At 43.7% G+C, this 22,065-nt stretch overlaps 1 protein-coding gene across 2 annotated transcripts in view; it reads left to right on the forward strand.

The window, feature by feature from the left end:
- SLC25A26 (solute carrier family 25 member 26) overlaps positions 1–22,065 on the forward strand; it is a 183,419-nt gene that overhangs the window by 46,560 nt on the left and 114,794 nt on the right. For both annotated transcript variants that reach the window (XM_056524560.1, XM_056524561.1), the window contains exons 4-5: positions 13,396–13,500; positions 14,817–14,864. In XM_056524560.1, the coding sequence (XP_056380535.1) occupies positions 13,396–13,500; positions 14,817–14,864 (153 nt within the window). The remainder of the gene's footprint in view (positions 1–13,395; positions 13,501–14,816; positions 14,865–22,065) is intronic.

Below are 22,065 nucleotides of genomic sequence, written 5' to 3' on the forward strand. Positions count from 1 at the left end.
GTATATATGCACAACCACATTTGGGGTTGAGCACCTCCAGCCATTTGAGACCACGTTTTTTGTTGTGACTTACCTGTACACCCTGTTCCCTTTACCGGGGTTTGAAGCATGCTCACTAGCTTCATACCCAGTTGGTCCCAGTTGCTATGAGCAGCCGATGTCCAGAATTAACCCTTTAGATGCGGTGTCCAAAATGCAGAGTTAATGGTACCGGTTAGCTCAAGGCAGCCGATCAGGACATCCGCTGCAAAATCGTGAGTCCTGATCAGCTGAGTCGGCGTTTGGGAGCGCCCTCACCTGCATCCTTGCCATCTGACCGGTGCTCTGAGGCTCTGGCCAGCTATGGCACACTAAGGAAAATCCATCAGAAGAACTGTACCGTTCCTCAGAGTCTGGGTTAATATTGAAAGGAATTTGGCGCAGAAACTAACTCCTGCAATTCAAAGTTCCTCAGTCTAATGTTCATTCTTTCGACGGAATCCTAATCCTAATGTTCCATAGTGTGCACAGCGCAGCAGAAAATCTGTTGTGTGCATGGGCCCTAAACTCTAGGGTGCTTTTGTTTGTCCATGTTACAGGTTTGCTTTAATTGATTGCATTGGAATGTGTTCCTCAATATTTTACTAACTGTACACTACATTTAAGAAGATAATGACCCAGATTTGTTACTTAAATGTACCAGCATTCTGTCTTAAAAAAAAAAAAAAATAATAATAATAATAATAATAAAAAGACAGATTTATAATTATATATTCATTTATAATGAATTTGTAATCACCCTGCTTCCAACAAAAGGGACACTGGCCGGCATTTATCATTGTAGGTGTAAGTAAAGCATTTATCATTGTAGGTATAAGTGAAGCATTTATCATTGTAGGTGTAAGTGAAGCATTTAGCATTGTAGGTGTAAGTGAAGCATTTTTCTACACGTTTTTTTGTGTGCTGTAATGTGCAGGAGCATCAGATTTATTAAATGGTCACAGAGCATTTGATACATTTTGTGCAGGTCACATTTTCTGAAATTTCTCTCTTCACATACACCAAAAAGCTAAGTCTGGGCTTACACTCAAAATCAGCAGAAATGTGTAAACCAAAAGGCAAAAAAGGCACAAATAAACCCTGCTTGCACCTTTTTTGCGCCTTTTGTAGACACAAAAATGTCTAAAGACAATGATAAATGTCAGCCACTGTCTTGGCAAAAGAGTTTGGTAAATTTTGCGAACTAATAGTAGGTCTAAACTTTATACTGGTGCTTCCCACCCAGGGTTCCCCCAGATGTAGGTACCCTGGTTGGGAGACACTGCTTAAAGGGGTACTCCTGTGGAAAACTTTTTTTTTATTTATTTATTTATTTTTTTTTAAATCAACTGGTGCCAGAAAGTTAAACAGATTTGTAAATTACTTCTAATAAAAAATCTTAATCCTTCCAGTACCTATTAGCTGCTGAATACTACAGAGAAAATTGTTTTCTTTTTGGAACACAGAGCTCTCTGCTGACATCTCTGTCCATTTTAGGAACTGTCCGGAGTAGAAGAAAATCCCCATAGCAAACATATGCTGCTCTGGACAGTTCCTAATATGGACAGAGATGTCAGCAGAGAGCACTGTGGTCATGATGTCAGCAGAGAGCACTGTGTTCCAAAAAGAAAACCATTTCCTCTGTAGTATTCAGCAGCTAATAGGTACTGGAAGGATTAAGATTTTTTATTAGAAGTAATTTACAAATCTGTTTAACTTTCTGGCACCAGTTGATTTAAAAAATAAAAAAAGTTTTCCACGGGAGTACCCCTTTAAGACTATTGACATTTCGATCAAACAACCTGATAGACTGTGATAAATCTGGTGCTCCCTAAAATTGCCTAGGTCAGTGGTCTCCAACCTGCGGACCTCCAAATGTTGCAAAACTACAACTCCCAGCATGCACGGACAGCCAACGGCTGTCCGGGCATGCTGGGAGTTGTAGTTTTGCAACATCTGGAGGTCCGCAGATTGGAGACCACTGGTCTAGGCTATGTTTTACACTGTCTAAGGCTAGGTTCACACTTGTGTCAGAGCTCCATTCGCAGATTTATTTTAATTTGCAGAATGTAACCAAATCAATATAAGAAAAATACTGCAAGCAGTCATTTTTCTGTTTGGACAAATAATACAAAATAAACAGACATCCGACAGCTACCATTGAAGACAATGGGATCTTTCATTACCTGTCGGTGTCCATTGTGCAGCAAACGGTTCGGCTTTGTTTTCTGGTGCCAAACAGAGCCCAGAGACAAGTGTGAACCTACTCTTAAAGGGGTTCTCGCGTGGAAAACTTTTTTTTTTTTTTAAATCAACTGGTGCCAGAAAGTTAAACAGATTTGTAAATTACTTCTATTTAAAAATCCTAATCCTTCCAGTACTTTTTAGGGGCTGTATACTACAGAGGAAATGCTTATCTTTTTAGATTTCTCTGATGTCATGACCTCAGTGCTTTCTACTGACCTCTGCTGTCCATTTTAAGAACTGTCCAGGACAGGAGAAAATCCCCTTAGCAAACATATGCTGCTCCGGACAGTTCCTAAAATGGACAGAAGAGGTCAGCAGAGAGCACTGTGGTCATGACATCAGAGAAATCTAAAAAGATAAGCATTTCCTCTGTAGTATAAAGCCCCTAAAAAGTACTGGAAGGATTAAGATTTTTAAATAGAAGTCATTTACAAATCTGTTTAACTTTCTGGTAACAGTTGATTTAAAAAAAAAAAAAAAGTTTTCCACGGGAGTACCCCTTTAAAGGGTTACTCCACTCCCCAACCCCCGGAACTCAATGTTCTGAATGCTGGGTGCGGGCTTCCGTGTTCACGCCTGCCCCCTTGTGACGCCCCGCCCCGTGATGTTCTGCTCCGCCCGCTCAATGAAAGTCTATGGGAAGGGGGCGCGACGGCCGTCGCGCCCCCTTCCCATAGACTTTCATTGAGGGGACAGGACATGACATCACGGGGCAGGGGGGGCGGGACGTCATGAGGGGGCAGGCGTGAACGCGGAAGCCCGTACCCAGCGTTCGTAACATTGAGTTCCCGACGCTGGGGAGCAGAGTAACCCTTTAAAATGAGACAGTTTGAGTAAATCCGGACCAATGAGCACATATTCCAATGCACACAGATATTTCACACCACAACGAGCCAATTTTCCCTTTAGTACCGTCTTTCAATGTATGTAGAGGAAAATACCTTTTTTTTTTTTTTTGTTTAACATTTCCTTCATTTTGATGTCTAAATGTCACCAATTTCTTGCAGCAAGGCCAGGGCAGCAGTGTTTCCAGGAAAATGGATGTGACAAGTGGCCCTAAGATGACATCGGCTCCGTATTTAGAGTTCAGACCGGGCACCTGAGGAAAAAAAAATCTTTCCTTGTAGTTCGGATTCAAATAGAGGGGGGATCAAAGATAATCTAAAAAGAAATAGACTGAGCTGTAGAATATAGAGGAAGGCATTAGCGTGTTCCCCGAGTAAGATTGCAGCACCACAGAAGTCAGAAAGCCATGCTGGGCAGCCGCTTCTCCTGTCAGATAGATTGTTTTTTATCTGCAAACCCTTTTAAGGTTTCCCTTCTGCCTGTGTGTGTTTAAGGCAACAAAAAGCAAATGTAAAGACGTGAAGTGTTACGGAGCATGAAGTTCTATGAATATTTATGCTGAACTTTACAAGTTGACAAATTCTTATTTTCTTGACATAATGGGGTCAGCTATTGGTGTTGACCCCAGACACACATAGTTGCTCATAAGTTTACCTTTTTTCCCCCAAAATGACTGTGGATTGGCAGCAGCGGTTTCCTTGTGGTTCTATGAATATGGCTTTGAAGTGCTCATTCTATACAGTTGAATACTTTTATCTCCCTGCACGTAGACAAGCACAGATCCTGCAGACTTTAAGGAGTCCTCTGGTGTAAAAAAAAAAAAAAAAATAATATTATATATATTTTATATATTTCTTTATATATATATATATATATATATATATATATATATATAATATTTTATATATATATTATATAATAGGAATGTCCAGTGCAGATGGTTGTGCAAAGAGGGTTGGTCTTTATTAGATAAAAGCCTTAACAGGAGGAAAAGTAACGCGTTTCAGGTGCGTTAGCACCCTTAGTCGTACAAGTACCTGAAACGCGTTACTTTTCCTCCTGTTATGGCTTTTATCCAATAAAGAACAACCATCTTTGCACAACCATCTGCGCTGGACATTCCTATTTTCTCTATTGATGTGGTGCTTGCCTTGCACAGTCCGTGCGCGTGGGGCCGCTGGGGGTGAGCTGAATACTTTGTTCATTGCTTGGATAAATATATAATATATATATATATATATATATATATATATATATATATATATATATATATAAAAAATTTAAATCAACCGGGGCCAGAACATATTAAACACATTTGTAAATTACTTCTATTTAAATATCGTAACCCTTTCAGTACTTATCGACTGCTGTATGCTCCACAGGAAGTTCTTTTTACGTTTTTTTTTCTGTCTGACCACAGTGCTCTCTGCTGACACACCTGTCTGTCTCAGGAACTGTCCAGAGCAGGAGCAAATCCCCATAGCAAACCTCTCCTGCTCTTGACAGTTCCTGAGACAGACAGAGGTGTCGGCAAAGAGCACTGTGGTCAGACAGAAAATAAATTTGAAAAAGAACTTCCTGAGGAGCATACAGCAGCTGAGAAGTACTGGAAGAGTTAAGATTTTTAATTAAGTAATTTACAAATCTGTTTAACATTCTGGCACCAGTTGATTAAAAAAAAATGTTTTCCAGTGGAGTACCCCTTTAAAGCATTTATCCAGCATTAGGCTACCTGAGTCCGTTTCTTCCAAAAACAGCACTGCACCAGTCCTCAGGTTGTGTGTGGTATTGCAGCTCAATTCCAGTGAATAGAGCCAAGTTGTAATACCACACACAACCTGATCATATAGTTAGAGCTATAAGCTGGCACTACTGCTTACTCTTTGCCCGTCTTTGCCTTTTTTCTAGGTTAATAGATGCAATCACTGTGTTATTAACTATAGTGGTGATGCCCAGTTATGCAGGTAAACAATCTCTTATTAAGATGAGGTAAATAATTGAAAACAACAGCACTCACCATTAATGCTTTCAGGCTTTTTTTTTTTCTTCTAATATTGTAGGTGTATACACACAAGTGCATACATAGTTAAAGGGGTACTCCGCTGTTAGACATTCAAAGGATAGGGGATAAGATGTCTGGTGGGGGGCCCGCCGCTGGGGACCCCCGCGATCCCCCCCTGCAGCAGCCCGGTACCTCAGCAGCCCAGAGGCTGATGACGAGCGGTGTAGGGGGGGAAGCATTGGGAGTCACGGCCCGCCACCTCGTGACGTCATGCCCACCCCCTCAATAAAAGTCTATGGGAAGGAGCGTGATGCCCTTTCCATAGACTTGCATTGAGGGGGTGGACGTGATGTTACAAGGGGTGGGGCCGTGACGTCACCATGCCCCGTCCGCTGCACCGCCCTTCATCAGCCTTGGAGAAAACTTAGCTCCAGAAGGCTGCAGAGGGGATCGCGGGGGTCCCCAGTGGCAGGCCTCCCGCGATCAGTCATCTTGTCCCCTAACAGCGTAGTACCCCTTTAAAGAGAGTGATGCATGTTTTACACTGCTATGCTTTTTATGGCTCAATAGTGACATTAGCATCTTAAAGGGAACCTGTCATGATTTTTAAGCTGCCCAAACTGCAAGAAGCATAAAACTGGTGCTGGGACGCCATGGACCCGGGTAACTAGTCATGCTTCCTGCCCAGCCGGCCTGAGTGACATGTCTCTCCATATCTTTGTATAAGAACATTTACGTCTCCCAGTACTGGTGGGTGGAGATCAACTGCTAGGACCCACCACCATGACAAGTTACCTTGGTCCCAGTGGCCAAGCATATCAGAGTAATTCATAGTATCACAGCATTGTACTACCTGCACCAGTTTTATGCTATCCTTGGTTTGGGCAGCATACAACTGATAGATTTCCCTAGTTTCCCTTTAGGTTTTTCTTTAAGATGCTGCAGTGACTATTGACCACAACATACAAGAGGTTAAACTTACCCTAATTGGACATATGGCCTGTCCTCATGAGACAACCAATATAATATAGCTGGACTAAATAGAAAACCTCATAACTTTAGTATTTAAAAAAAAAAAAAGAAAAAAGTAAATTGAGACATTTTATGAATACAAAAAATCTTATTATATTGGTTCTACTTTCTAGTTTGTGGTCCCTCAAAGGGGTTATCCAGGAATACACAAAGGAGCTAATTTCTTGTAAAAACATTGCCACACCTGTCCTTATGTTGTATCTAATCCATAGTTTAGAAAATGAAGTGGCTCTCACCCAGTCATTCAAGGGGTACTCCGCCCCTAGACATGTTATCCTTTGGATAGGGGATAACATGTCTGATCTCCGGGCCGGCACTGCAGGGTTATGGTCACAGAAGCCTGGGGTTTCCATAATTGTGACGTCACGCCACGTCCCCTCCATTCATGTCTATGGGTAGGGGCTTATACACAGCTGTCATGCACCCTCCCATGAACATGAATGCCAGGGGCATAGCGTGAGATCGCAGTCACGGAACTTTCTGGCACCAGTTGATATAAAAAAAAATTTTTTTTCCACGGGAGTACCCCATTAACCCCTTAAGGACCCAGCCATTTTACACCTCCGGACCCGGCCATTTTTCGAATATCTGACCACTGTCACTTTAAACATTAATAACTCTGGAATGCTTTTACTTATCATTCTGATTCCGAGATTGTTTTTTCGTGACATATTCTACCCAACATGGTGGTAAAATTTTGTGGTAACTTGCATCCTTTCTTGGTGAAAAATCAATTTGAAAATTTAGCATTTTTCTAACTTTGAAGCTCTCTGCTTGTAAGGAAAATGAATATTCCAAATACATTTTTTTTTTATTCACATATACAATATGTCTACTTTTATATTTTCATCATAAAGTTGATGTGTTTTTACTTTTGGAAGACACCAGAGGGCTTCAAAGTTCAGCAGCAATTTTCCAATTTTTCACAAAATTTTCAAACTCACAATTTTTCAGGGACCAGTTCAGGTTTGAAGTGAATTTGAAGGGTCTTCATATTAGAAATACCCCATAAAAGACCACATTATAAAAACTGCACCCCCCAAACTATTCAAAATGACATTCAGTCAGCATTTTAACCCTTTAGGTGTTTCACAGGAATAGCAGCAAAGTAAAGGAGAAAATTCACAATCTTCATGCATGTTCTTCTGACACAATTTTTTAATTTTTACAAGGGGTAAAAGGAGAAAATGTAATACTTGTATTTGTAGCCCAATTTCTCTTGAGTAAACACATACCTCATATGTCTATGTAAATTGTTCGGCGGGCGCAGTAGAGGGCTCAGAAGGGAAGGAGCGACAAGGGGATTTTGGAGAGTAAGTTTTTCTGAAATGGTTTTTGGGGGGCATGTCGCATTTAGGAAGCCCCTATGGTGCCAGAACAGCAAAAAAAAAAAAAAAAAAACACATGGCATACCATTTTGGAAATTAGACCCCCTTGAGGAACGTAACAAGGAATTAAGTGAGCCTTAATACCCCACAGGTGTTTCACGACTTTTGAATATGTAAAAAAAAAAAAATATTTTCACTAAAATGTGTTTCCCCCCCAAAGTTCACATATTTGCAAGGGTTAATAGCAGAAAATACCCCCCAAAATTTGTAACCCCCAGTATGGAGGTTCCCTATAAGTTGACCTGAAGTGCACTACGGGCGAACTACAATGCTCAGAAGAGAAGGAGTCATATTTGGCTTTTTGAGAGCAAATTTTGCTCGGGGGGCAGGTCGCATTTAGGAAGCCCCTATGGTGCCAAATTTCACATTTTTGCAAGGGTTAATAGCAGAAAGTACTCCCCCAAAATTTGTAACCCATTCTCTTCTGAGTATGGAAGTACCCCATAAGTGGAAGTCAAATGCACTGCAGGAGCGCTACAATGCTCAGAAGAGAAGGAGTCACATTTGCCAACTTTGCAGAAATGGGGGGGACATGTCGCATTATGGAAGCCCCTATGGTGCCAGGACAGCAAAAAAAAAAAAAACACATGGCAAACCATTTTGGAAACTAGACCCCTTGGGGAACATAACAAGGAATAAAGTAAGCCTTAATGCCCCACAGGGGTTTCACGACTTTTGCATATGTAAATAAAAAAAAAATAATTTCACTAAAATGTTGGTTTTCCCCAAAATTTTACATTTTTACAAGGGTTAATAGCAGAAAAGACCCCCCACAATTTGTAAATACATTTCTTTGGAGTAAGGACATACCTTTTAAAAAAAAAAAAAATTTTTATTATTATTATGACAGCAGCTCGGTGGGTGCACACCAGGTCTTGTTATAACGTGAGGTCAGTCAGGGGCCTTGAGCTTCATATGGAGCCAGGATGTGGGACCCCCCCTCAAGGACTGTTAATGGGGGAGCACTGAGCCCTAAAATAGGGGAACACTTGGGGGACAACGGGCCGTAACTGGGGTAGACAAGTGGGGTACAGAGGCCCGTAATATGGGGTACAGTGGGCCAGAAAATTATAAATAATAATAAAACAGAATATGTTCAGGTGGAGAGAGAGCGCTGTGCATTTGAGGCAACATAAAAAGTCCCCGATGATAGTGACTCAGTGACCTATGACCCATTTCTGAAAAAACACCCCCAGAGGTCTTATCAGGTTTTTTTTTTTTCCAGTTTTTTTTTTTTTGGGCAATTTAGTGGTTAATGGGGGTTAATGCAGGCATTTCTGAATGGCCTCGAATCGCTTCCGTGTCATCGCCATACTGTAAAGCGGGGTCTGATAGAGGATGTCTTCGCTCCAGTAATGACGAGCACTTGGTTTTTTGACCAGGCCCATATGCAGCGAGAGGCCACAAAATGTCCTCATTTCCGCTGCATCAATGGCGCGCCATTCATTGGACCTGGCCAAAAAGGAATCGGGGTGGTGGGCAATGAACTACTGGGCATACAAGTTTGTTTGCTCCACCATGTGATTGACCAGGCTGTCACTGAAAAAAAACGTAAAGTCTAGATCAGTGAAGCCAGCATGGTCAATCCGGATTCCTGAGTCGCCAACAAACTCAGGAATCTGTGGCTGATAACCCTCTGGGGGGCTCCAGACAGGGTCATCGGAAGGAGGCTCCGGTGCACTTGTCTGGGGGGCCGGACTCCTATTACGAGCGGCATTGCCACTTGTACTAGTGTCGGCCACTGGGTCACTTTCATGGGGGGTGCGTGGCCTCGCCTGGAGGCGTCTCCGCCGCCATACAGGGGACTCATCATCACTACTAGGTGATGAGGAGGACGAGGAAGAACACAAAAAAGTAGGATCTTCCTCGTCCTCACTGGCAGATTCGGAGTCGGAGGCTAAAAAAGCGTAAGCCTCCGGTGCCGAAAATGCCCGGCGAGCGATCGCCTTTTTTCTACGGTGGCGGGGCGGGGGGAGGGGCGGTGATGGGGGGGGGGGGGGAGTATGTAGTATGGTGCTTGGTGCACTACTTTATATAACTGTGTGTGATTATCCCTCACACACCGTTATAATGGGGGGAGGGGGGGGGGGGGGGGGAAAGCTGAGGCCAAAAAAAAGGGGTGGCGCACGCAGCGCCCTGAACCCCTAATAGGTCCCTGGTGACACTGATCACAGGACCCTAGGGGCCTATTAGGGGGTCAGGTGGGAGGGGGGGGGGATTTTTATTTTTTTTTATACTTTCACTTTTATTTTATACTTTCACTTTTACTTTACACCTACCTTTCCTTGAAAGAACACTGTCCCTGCACTAGGGGGGCAATCGCCATGGATGAGGGGGCTCCGGAGCACAGAGGGGGGGTCCCGGTCCTCTTCTGGCACCTCTGCCCGCTGACTGAACTCGGCGAGTGGGCAGGGCTGCGTGAGGGGACCGTTAACCCCTCCTCTGCCGCACTGCTATTGGCTGGACGATCGCCGGCCAATAGCAGCGTTGCTGGGGCGGTGGCAGTATTGTCACCGCTCCCAGCAACCGAAGGCGATTGGCAGTGTATCGTACACCGCTGATCACCGTCGTTTTCTGGGTCATCGGGTCGCAAGTGACCCCCAATGACCGGAATCACAGCAGATCGCTTGCTCTGCTGCGATCGCCGACATGTGGGGGTTCCGGGACCCCCTTCGGCGTTTGCATGGCATGCCTGCTGAACAATTTCAGCAGTCATGCCATTCCGATCTCTGCCGGGCGCCGCGGCAGGGACCGGAATATACCATGACATACATGTATGTCATGGGTCCTTAAGTACCGGGGTCCCATGAAGTACATGTACGTCATGGGTCCTGAAGGGGTTAAACTTGTAGAATGTTGTGGATTTATTCTGCTGTTTATGTCCATTTTATTGTGGTAAGCTGAAAGCCATTGCAAATTTGTAGCAATATCCTCCTGTTATACTGTATTTTGCTGTGGATTTGCCACAGATTTGAAGTGCTCTTTCCATTCCCTGTGGTTGTACTGTAGAAGTCTTTGGGGCACAGCTGTTTTTATAACTTCTATAGGGGCCCTTAGGCTAGAGTTCTTAGTTCCTTGAAGCCTCGCCTATGTCCTAGAATCTTGCAGATAAATATTTTTTTTTAATAATTTGTACCATCATCTATAGCAGTGTTTCCCAACCAGGGTGCCTCCAGCTGTTGCAAAACTACAACTCCCAGCATGCCCGGACAGCCTTTGGCTGTCCGGGCATGCTGGGAGTTGTAGTTTTGAAACAGCTGGAGGCACCCTGGTTGGGAAACACTGATCTATAGGAACCATCACCTATTTGCTTAGATTTTCCAGCTGATCTACTGGAAGCCACAGTCTGATTAATCACAAATGAATTCCGAATGATTCTGTTTGTTGGTTCAGTCTCCAAAATGGTTTTGTAGGTAACAAGAGGAACCTTAAGTGACCTCAGCTCTGACCCAGGCAAAGAAAATCCGTTTTGACTTTTTGTGCTTTTTGTTGATCCACCCTCCACAGAACACAGGCTTTGTCTTCATTCCGTGTGTTTGCTGAATAAGAAATGATTGGGATGAATACAGTACGCTCACATTTAATCGGCGGCCCTCGTAACACATAGCCAGTCATGCAGGCCGTTTCACCTAATCCAGCGTACATGTTCTTCCAGAGACCACACTGTGTTAGACATATCTGGGAGTCCTGATTTTACTATAGAGATTTCTTAATCGGACCTGTGTTTACCATAAAAGTGTTTTTTTTCCCCACAGTAATATGTATATATGTGTATAGACGGATAGATAGATATATCTAATCGATCTATTTAAAAGGGTACTCTGCTGGAAAACAGTTTTTTTTTTTTTTTAAATCAATTGATGACACAAAGTTTAAAAGATTTGTAAATTACTTCTTAATTCTTCCAGTACTTATCAGCTGCTGTATATTACAGAAGTTCTTTTCGAATTTATTTTCTGCATTACCACAGTGCTCTCTGCTGACACCTCTGTCCATTTTAGGAACTGTCCAGAGTAGGAGAAAATCCCCATAGCAAACCTATCCTGCTCTGGACAGTTGCTGACATGGACAGAGGTGTCAGCAGAGAGCACTGTGGTCAGACAGAAAGGAAATTCAAAAAGTAAATAACGTCCTCTGTAGTATACAGCAGCTGAGAAGTAAGGAAAGGATTAAGATTTTTTTAAAGAAGTAATTAACAAATCTGTTTAACTTTCTGGCATCAGTTGATAAAAAATAAATAAAATAAAATAAAAAAAGTTTTCCAGTGGAGTACCCCTTTATCTATCTAATCTCCTAATCTCCCAGTGTATGGAAAAGAGAATTTCATAAATACTTCTTTACAGTGTCTGCAATCCGTTTTAGTATTAGACTTCAATAGAGGTACAGCGTGTTGGCACTGCTCTCCCTTTATGTGTCTCCCTCGGATTGTCCATGTATATATGGAAACTAGCAGTATGTGCTGTGCATCTGGTGGTGCTCTTGTACTACGAAATAAAGGTATTCACAACTCCAATATAGACAAAATAAGTACTGGCAACTCACCGCATAGATGTCTTTAACTTCGTGCTTTATTTCTGGGACATGCAGGCAGAGTGGCTTCCACGCCGCACCGGGATGCCAAGCGCTAGCTCTCGGCATCCCGGTGCGGCGTGGAAGCCGCTCTGCCTGCATGTCCCAGAAATAAAGCACGAAGTTAAAGGGTACCTCTCATCAAATAAACTTTGATATATTTTAGATTAATGAATGTTGAATAACTTTCCAATAGCATGTTAATGAAAAATATGCTTCTTTCTATTGTATTTTTCCCGATCAGTCCTGTCAGCAAGCATTTCTGACTCATGCTGGAGTCCTAAACACTCAGAGCTGCCAGCCTGCTTTGTTCACAGCCAAACAGGCTGTGAACAAAGCAGGCTGGCAGCTCTGAGTGTTCTCCTTTGTGAACAAAGCAGACTGGCAGCTCGTAGTGTTTAGGACTCCAGCATGAGTCTGAAATGCTTGCTGCCAGGACTGGTAGGGAGACCCCTAGTGGTCATTTCTTCAAAGTGGAAAATGAAATCGAAAGAAGCATATTATTTAATAACATGCTTTTGGAAAGTTATTCTGCATACATTAATCTATAATATATCATAAGTTTTTTTGATGAGAGGTACCCTTTAACTTCGTGCTTTATTTCTGGGACATGCAGGCAGAGCGGCTTCCACGCTGCACCGGGATGCCGAGCATGTCCCAGAAATAAAGCACGAAGTTAAAGACATCTATGCGGTGAGTTGCCTGTACTTATTTTGTCTATATTGGAGTTTTAGTGTTAGCTTTTTAAATTTTTAAGATCTCTGCTTGCTGTTGTACAAAAGCAACTATTATTGGTCTAAAAAAAAATATATCTGCCCTAGTCATGTGTTCGACAAACGTGCGTGACTTGTTACAAGACAGAGCTGTGCAATGGTTAAGTCCCACGTTGTGGTTACAACAGGAACCGGCTTACATGTTGCTGACAGTTTATTCACATTAATAGGTATTTGGCTGCAAAAACATTACCTGTAATCGGGTATTATGGCTGGCCAATATGCACAGGACTAAAAAGGCCTGCGCAGTGCGATGGAGTGATTTACAGTACAGCCCTACAGATAACATGTTAAAGTGTACCTGTCCCAGATCCCCCCAAAAAATGAATAAATATGTTACTCAGTCTCTGGCTATCTGGGCATGCTGAGATTTGTAGTTTTGTAACAGCTAGAGACATACTGGTTAGGACACACTCATCTAGTCTCTGGAGGGACTCCTATTCATCCAGAATTCCTTCGGTGAGGCCTCCTGTACATTGATAATTTCATTACTTGATATGTTTCTGTGTTCTTCCCTTAGGTAGCTTGTCTTATTCGAGTGCCTTCTGAGGTCATAAAGCAAAGGACACAGGTTTCTATGTCCTCGACCACTTATCAGATGTTTGCCAGCACCCTGCGCCAAGAGGTAAGTGGTCAGACCTTAAAGGCGATCTCCATCAAGTCTCACTATGTTCCATATAAGTTCTCAGAAAACAATGTGATCTCCTTAAATGAACCCTGCTAAATCCCAAGTACTGTCAAAATGTTTGAGTCAACACAGAAAAGCTTTAAAATGTATAAACTCTGAGGTAGATTTTTGTTTGAATGTCTCTGAATGATGAACTTCCAAACCCTAGAATCTCCTTGAAGTCTCAGACAACACCATAAATTCTCTATCAAACCTCGAAAGGGCCCATTTCAGCCTCATATATGGTAATATCTCAATTGTTTGTAAAGGTTTGTCACCAGATAGACATTCTTTTTATATTAGGACATGTGTGAGAGACGCTAAATCCATGATTTGCAACCTGTAGCCTTCCAGTTGTTTGGAAACTACAGCTGCCAGCTGTAGGTATTGGGGAATGCTGTGTAGTAATTCCCCAAAAGCTAGAAGGCTATAGGTTGCTGACCATTACTCCATCTGAGGATGGAGAACTAAGAAGAAAACCCAAATTAGGGGGAAAAATGCTTATAAATCTATCTATCTAATCTGTTCTCAGTTTATATCTTATATATGGCATTGCTTAGCTTTAGGGCAGCACGATTTGGGGAAAATGTGCAGTTGCGATTATGGTGGTAAATATTGTGACTTAAAAATGAAATTGTCATATAATAAACAATAATTAAATCCCCTCCATTCCATGGCTATTGCCCCCCCCCCCCCCCCCAATTTCACATCCAATCCCCTCATTTCATAAAGCCAATTAAAGCCCCCCACACCCCATTTCATTTCCATTCACCACCACTTCATTGTTATTGACTGAACAGGAAATAGAGGGGATTAGATATAAATTGGGGAGAAATTAGATGAATTCCTCCTCATTTCATGTGCAGAGACATGAGTTGGCGCACTCTCTTGCATTGTTGCATTGCTCCCTCCCACTCAGCTGCACTGCACCATAAGGCGCTGGGAGGAAGTGACTTTTAAGACACTTCCAGCGCAAGGCACTACTGGGAGGAGCAACAGTCTGACGCACACTAGCAGGCCAGCACCGTGACCAAGACACCGGAGCCAGACCGACCCCTCCGCTAGGTAATAGCAGAATTTTCCTGGAGGCATAATCAACATGAATGCAAATATTAAGATATTATGCAGCCATACTAAGCTTCAATGACTTGTAAAAGGGTTTGGGAAATGCTCCTAAGTTAATGTTGTGTTCTTCTGGGAGATTTTACATAAAAATACATGACTTTTCTTGATTTTTTTTGCCACCTACCCTAATGGTTCTATTTGTATTACAGGGAATCCGAGGCTTATATCGAGGTTATAAAAGCACAGTCTTGAGAGAGGTAAGAAAAGGGCTTTTTTGTTACATGCTTATTGTAAAAGCTATTAATAAAAATTATTTTAAATAAATTAGAATTTCTCGCATTTCATAGTCCACCAAAATTCTGCTACACTGGGGTGCATGATAGTTTTGTAATCTGACAACTTGTAAGTGAAAGGAATAGCTTAATTAATGTCAGTAGTCTTGTGTAATTATTTTTCAAGTTTTTTTTAAATATATTTTTATTAAAAAATGTTTTAATACTAAAGCAATAGCAATCATATATTGTGTAACTGAGGGGTATGCAAAAATAAAAGAAAAAAATACATAAGCACCAAGAAAAAACAATAACAAGAAGACAATAATCACAAGAAAGGCCATCTCTGAAATCATATGCATTTTCTGGGATTCGAGATTATACCATATTGTAAAAAAAGTGTGTCTAAAAGGACGGACTATGGCAGCAATCCCCGGAGAGACGTAGTTAGTCACAATAAAGGAACGCCACTTCTGAAAAAATCTCTTAGTACCTGAATTGCAATTGCATCCAGCATGTCTACACCTAAGTAGACTTTCAACTGCAATATCAGCATTGTGATATCTGGTGTCTGGGAGTCCAACTGTTTAGTCAATAGGCATCTAAGTACCACATGTACCAAAACACCACATGAATAAAACTGGAAATAGTCTCCTCCCCGGCTCCCCCTCTGGTGGGCACAGTTGATGAAATAAGAGAGACTGGGGCGTGAATGGAAGAAGCACCTTCCAATGAACTCTGATATAGTCTTGCACCATCCGCCAGTAGTCAGCCGTGAAGGGACAGTCCCAAATCCCATGATACAAATTTGTCAGTGGGGAATTACACTTGGGGCAGCTAGTAATTATATCTGGGAAAGAAGGTGAGGGGAGTATGTTAAAACCGTACAATGCAGCATTAGATAGCTTAATGTAATTTTCCCTCCATCTTTCATTAAGGAAGTGTTTACAGACTGCCCCCAGCCCCCCAAAGTTAGTGGCATGTATATCAGTGTCACTTGTCCATCGCTCCCAGGTTGTATAGAGTTTCTCGGGATTTAGTTTGAGGAGACGAGGTTGGAAGGCAAGTTAAAGTGACGAAATAGAAACCCCCCCCTCTGTTCCGGTTCTATGATATTATCTAAGGAATGAGAAGTAGCTTCATGTGCCACGTTCCGAAGTCTAGATGAGCAAAAAGCATGTACCTGGTGTGCATGAAGTAGGTGCGACTGGGGAAGATTAAAAACGGCAATGATATCCCTAGGTGTTAACCACCTACAAGTGTCCCTATATAGGAGTGTTCCCATCGTGTTCACACTCCTTGCCTCCCACTGGCGTAACGAGGAGGAGGAACAACCCTGAGGGAATTTTGGGTGATCGCTAAGGGGCATGTGCTTTGAAGGAAGGGAAGGCCAAAAACCTTCCGTACCTCCTTCCAGGAGATAATTGTGTCCCTGAGCAATATCGGACCTTTCACCTCTGGTGGTAATTTTTGCGAAGGATGTGTGTAGCAGTGCAGAAAGAGACCATGGCGCAGCCAGTGCCCTCTCAATCTTCAGGTTAGAGAAATAGGTAGAACCATGGATCCAGTCCATTACATGGCGAAATGAACACACCAAATTGTAGCCTCTGATAGTTGGGAAGTTGGCTCTCCGCTCTGCCCTACATAGCATAAGCTTCTGTAAAGCTATGCGTGGGCGTTCGCCCTGCCACAGGTAGCTTTTAAAGGCGGAATGTAGATGACAAACATCGTCGTGTTTCAGGAGAAATGGAAGGGTTTGAAGGAGATGGCATCGACCCAGAATGGAGAGCGGCAGGTTCTCCCATTTTTTCAATTCTGCAGCGATTCGCCGAAAGAGGGGGACATAGTTGAGTGAGTTGAGGGTGTCAGGTGTGCGACCTGTGAATGCCCAGGTATGTGATGGAGGAGGTGGATACCCCCACCCCCATATCCCCTGCAGTAGACAGCCACCTAGGTGAGGCAGAACCCAAGGGCAGCAACACACTCTTTAAAGCGTTGATATTATATCCCGTAAATTTCCCCACCGCAGAGAAAAACTCAATAATTTTAGGAACAGCACTCCTCGGATCACTAACACAGAGAAGTATGTCATCTGCAAACATGGATAACTTAAGTTCCTGTGAACCTACCATAATACCCCTATATAAATCTGATGTGATCAAGGAACCCGCCAACGGTTCAATCGCCAGGTCAAATAACAATGGTGACAAGGGTCAGTCTTGGAGCGTACCTTTCAGTAGAGTGAGGGGAGGGGAAAGAATACCCAGAGTATAGACTATGGCCGTGAGACCATCATAGAGACCCGATATAAAGGTGCTAAAGTGACCTGTGACCCCAAACTTGTTCAGCAGCAGCCTCAACCAGTCCCACCGAACAATATCAAAGGCTTTTTCAGCATCAAGTGTGAGTAAGGCTGCGTGGAGCATCGGTTGAGATCAGTGTCGGACACTATCCATGGCCGCCAGGACTTTGCGGATGTTCTTGACCGCTGAGCGTGTTTTTATAAAGCCCACCTGATGTTCTCCAATGAGAGAGGATAGGAACTTGACTAGATGGCTGCCAGGATCTTCAAGAGCAATTTCACATCCTCGTTGATCAGCGAAATGGGTCTGTAGGAGCCAGAATCTAAAAGGTCTTTACCCGGTTTGGGGATGACTTTAATATACACTATCAGCCGACTGAACTTCCTCACCTGTCATTACTGCATTCTTCTCCGCAGGAGCCAGAAGTAGCGCGGACCCCGGGAACAGGTCATTATAATTTATATCCCCAGGCCGGTGAGTCTGTTCATGGTGAAAGCTAGGCTGGTGACCGGGGATAGCACTCCTCTGGTGTCCGGGTACAGCATGCTCCAGCTACAGGGCTGCGGAGGGGCGGCTGGGGCTGAACTCACTCAGCAGCTTCTCCATCTCCATTGTGCAAAGCGGCGGGGTTGGACTCAGGACAGCAGCGGTGGTTGGACACACACACGGCGGGCAGCGTCGTTGGTTGGACTCAGGACCCCAGGACAGGTAGGGGGAGAGAAGCGGGTGGCGGCGGTGGTCTCTGGCACCACAAAAGATGCTGCAGTTCATTGATTTAAAGCGCCCACTTTGATCTGCAGCAGCTTTTGCAGGGCCAGAAACAGTTTATCAGGGTATACCCGCACACAGACACGCACCCCCATTTTACCAAGGATATTTGGGGGGGAATTAAAATGCACATAATATCGGTATAAGTTATCGGCTATCGGCCTGAAAGTTCACAGGTTATCGGTGTCGGCTCTAAAAAATCAATATCGGTCGATCCCTAGTTAATAAGTGAGCCAGTTCAAAGGCTCCTTTAGCCAGTCTGGCCAAAAGATGGCCAGACTTATTGCCATGTTTAAATAGCTCTAGTACAAAATGGGATCTATAAATGCGTTCGCTTCTATCTAGCCAAAGTTCATAAGCTGCCTTTGCTTCCTTCTACAGGAGTTTATGGGTCAGAGTGGGGGAGTCAACAAAGCGAGAGTAGGCTGCTGCGAGGGTTGCGCTAACTGCGGCATGTCCCTCCTGTGTTTTTCGTTTGGGGGAGCTGTGGTTCGCCATGATCTCACCCCTAAGCACTGCTTTAGCTGTTTCCCAATATAGTGTGGAGTCATCTGCGTGTGCTGCATTGTTGGTCTCTAATTCCAACCACCACCCCCCGCAGAAGATCTATAAATGCCTCAACCTTAGTCAAGTAGGATGGAAATCTCCAGGTAGTCAGACCCTCTGGGGCACAATGGCAAGAGTTCCAAGACAACCGGGGAGTCCACTGCGCCCAAATGAGTACATAACAGGGGACTGACCAGAAAATAGTCAATACGGGACCATGAACCGTGTGTGTGCGAGAAATGTGTGTACTTACGGCCCTCTGGGTGGAGAGGACTCCAAGTGTCCGGCAAACCTGTCTGAGATAAAAAAAGGAGGGAGCGCTTTTTCACTTGAACGGATGACCTCTGGCAGTGTAGAGGCGCTCTGTCGGTCCACGGGGGGGGGGGTCCACCACCGAATTCAGGTCCCCTCCCAGGACTGTGAGCGGCCCTGCTGATGAGGCTACAGAGTCTGCTAAGAAAGCAAAAATAGAATGATTATAGCCATTTGGGGCATAAACATTAAAAAACCTCATACGTCTGTCCACAATGTTCTAATTCAAAAATGGGATAAGCACCCCTCAATGTCATGGGAGAATATGCGATGGGCGAAGGATTTATGAATTAACGTCAGGACTCCAGATTTACCATGAACTGAAGGGGAGCCCTCAACTCTGCCAACCCACAATTTCTGCATTCTCTGAAAGTCGCTCTCTGTGAGATGCGTCTCCTGAAGGAGAACCACATCAGGTTGCAGACGTTTCAGAAAATGCAGAATGGACATCCTTTTCTGGGGGGAACGCAAACCTTTTACATTCCAAGAGATCACTCTACACATCGCTCATATAGACCCAATAATAAAGAGGGGGAGGAAAAGAAACTGTCATGAAACAATAGGGTGAAGGAGAGGGAGAAAGCAGGAGACTAGAAACTAACTGTGGAAGAGCGGAGGAAAAGGGTTGGCAGGCAGCAGACAAAAGACATGGAACATGGTCTCTCCAGGTATGAAAGAGGATGGCCATGGGGTACCCTACAGTGAAAGGCACGCCAGAATGAGAAGGCACAGACAAAACAAACAGGAAAAAAACAAAGACAAATAACGGAACAAAAAGTAGGAGCCAAGAACAATGCAGCGCCCAGTGTGGAATATAGGCAGCTGCAAATTGGATAGATCTGAAATTAGAAACAGAGGCGCTCCATTTGGAGTATCGCTCAGTGAAACATTCTTCACCCTGGATGTGACAATGTTTCAGGGGGTTTGTCCCCTCAATCATGCGCATGATTAAATGGATACTCCCCCCCCCCCCCCCCCCCCAGACATCTTATCCCCTATCCAAAAGATAGGGGTAAGATGTTCTATTAGGGGGGTCTCGCCACTTTGAACCCCCGCAATCTCTCCTGCAGCACCCCTGTCATCTGGTGCACGGAGCGAGCTTCGCTCTGTGCCTGATGACTGGCAGTGCGGGGGCCGGAGGATTGTGATGTCACAGCCATGCCCTTTGTGATGTCATGCCCTGCCCCACTCAGTGCACTTTGGATAGGGGATAAGATGTGTACGGGCGGAGTACCCCTTTTAAAGGGACAGGCCTCCCGACATGTTGAATAGTTTTTTACTAATCTTTTTCTGGTTTATGAATTGGTCAAAAATTGAAGCAACCTGGAGAAGCAGAGCGATGGCGCTGGCCTTTTACATCTCACTGCTGCTCAGTGTATCACTGATCCACAATGTGACGGTTGTCTAGTTGGGCTTACCACCAAACTTATTTTGGTATATTATATCGGAAAATCAAAGGATCACTGGTTTGTACTTTGTTGTTCTATGATACCTGCACAAAATCCCACAAAAGCTGCTAGCAGCTGAAAAATAATCTTGGCCTAGTCAATAACACCAGGCATGTTAATGGGTAAAGTCGTCTTCAGGAGCAGTGGTTCCCTCGGATGGAAAATAAGCAAACATTTCCCCATGTCTCAACTCCCTGGTCCTGTGAATGTCATGTGGGAATGGGATTATTGGAATGAACTGCAAGGTGGCTTGTAATGGTGGAGTTATGCTTTAAATATTATCTTTTCATCATGCCCCCTCTAATAGACTTGCATTGAGAAGGCGGGGTGTGACATCACAAGGGGGCGGAGTTGTGATATCACGATACTTCGGCCCCGTGGCCGTGAGGCTTCAGACACGCGCTTCGTGCAGCTGAGACAGGTGGCTGCATCATAAAACATTGTGGGGATCCCCAGTGGTGGGACCCCCGCGATCAGACATCTTATCCACTATCCTATGGATAGGGGATAAGATGTTTTCAGTGGAGTACCCCTTTAATGGGGCCGAGTTTTTCGAACAACCTCTTACAGCATAACCTAACATAAAGCTGTAATCTGCAGTGAACCTGTCAAGTGTTCAATTTCCATGCAGTGCCACCACAGGGAAAATGAAGCATTACACAATTAATGTTCTATAGAAAAGAAAAATGGAACGTAGCACTCACCCCAATTTTGTAAAAACTCGAGGATTCTTTATTTCAAAGGCATCTGGGATAGTTACATGCAGGGACAAGAAGAACAAATAACATGGGCTCCTCCGAGCTCAGAGGCGCCCATGTTGTTTGTTCTTCCCATCCCTGCCTGTGACTATCCCAGATGTCTTTGAAATAAGGAATCCACAAGTTTTTGCAACATTGGGGTGAGTGCTACGTTCCATTTTTCTTTTTCTATTGGATTTTCGCATGTTTTCTAAACATTTGACCACCACCTGTTGCTCTGTGTATGGGTCTCTACACCGCTCAGTATATGTCAAATCCTCCTGCCACTTGCTACCCTGGTGCCGAGCAGCTATCCTCTTTTGCCTGCACAATTTAATATTCTGTCCATGTGATACAGGCCAAGGAAGGTCCTCCAGAGCTGGAGATGATCTTTGTAGCCACTCTGCACACAAGGTGTAATTCATACAATATCTGAAAATGGATTTTCTAAACCTGGCGACCCCCTTTAAGAGATTTTCCAGTCGCGATTCATAGTATCCGTAATCTCAGTATCACTTGCATAACAAAGAGATCCATTTATCTGTAATGTAAACCACACAATAACTTCTTCCTGTACTTATTTTATGCTCCACTAAGCACATGTAATTTCTTCAGATTTCATCAGGATGTGGATTGAATACAAAGCCCAACAAGTCGCCGTGATTTATTTCAGGGCGCGCAAATAAATGAATACATTTCCATTCTCGGCAAAACTGATTTTGCATACGGAACAAATGGGCGAGACCCATAACTCCAGCCCAACTCTGCCGTCCTCTTCCAATCCATTGTGACATATGTCAGCGTAGTAATTAATTCTCCCGGCTGATGTAAAGGCGCCGTAGGTGACCTTTCTGAGGTGTTTGCATGCCTTAAAATGGCAGCACTTTGTAAGGGATTTAATTGGGGTCTTTTGCTTTGTGTATATTCATAAAAGAACCTTCAAAACTGATTCCACATGAAATATTTGTTAATTTCCAGAAAGCCGTCAAAGGGATGAGAACAATTATTGTTGCTGTGGAATGGGCCCTTTTTTTCATCTCTGAAATAAATAAGGTGTAATTTGCTTGTTTAG

This window comes from Hyla sarda, chromosome 6 (genome assembly GCF_029499605.1).
Source record: "Hyla sarda isolate aHylSar1 chromosome 6, aHylSar1.hap1, whole genome shotgun sequence".
NCBI classification, from domain to species: domain Eukaryota; kingdom Metazoa; phylum Chordata; class Amphibia; order Anura; family Hylidae; genus Hyla; species Hyla sarda.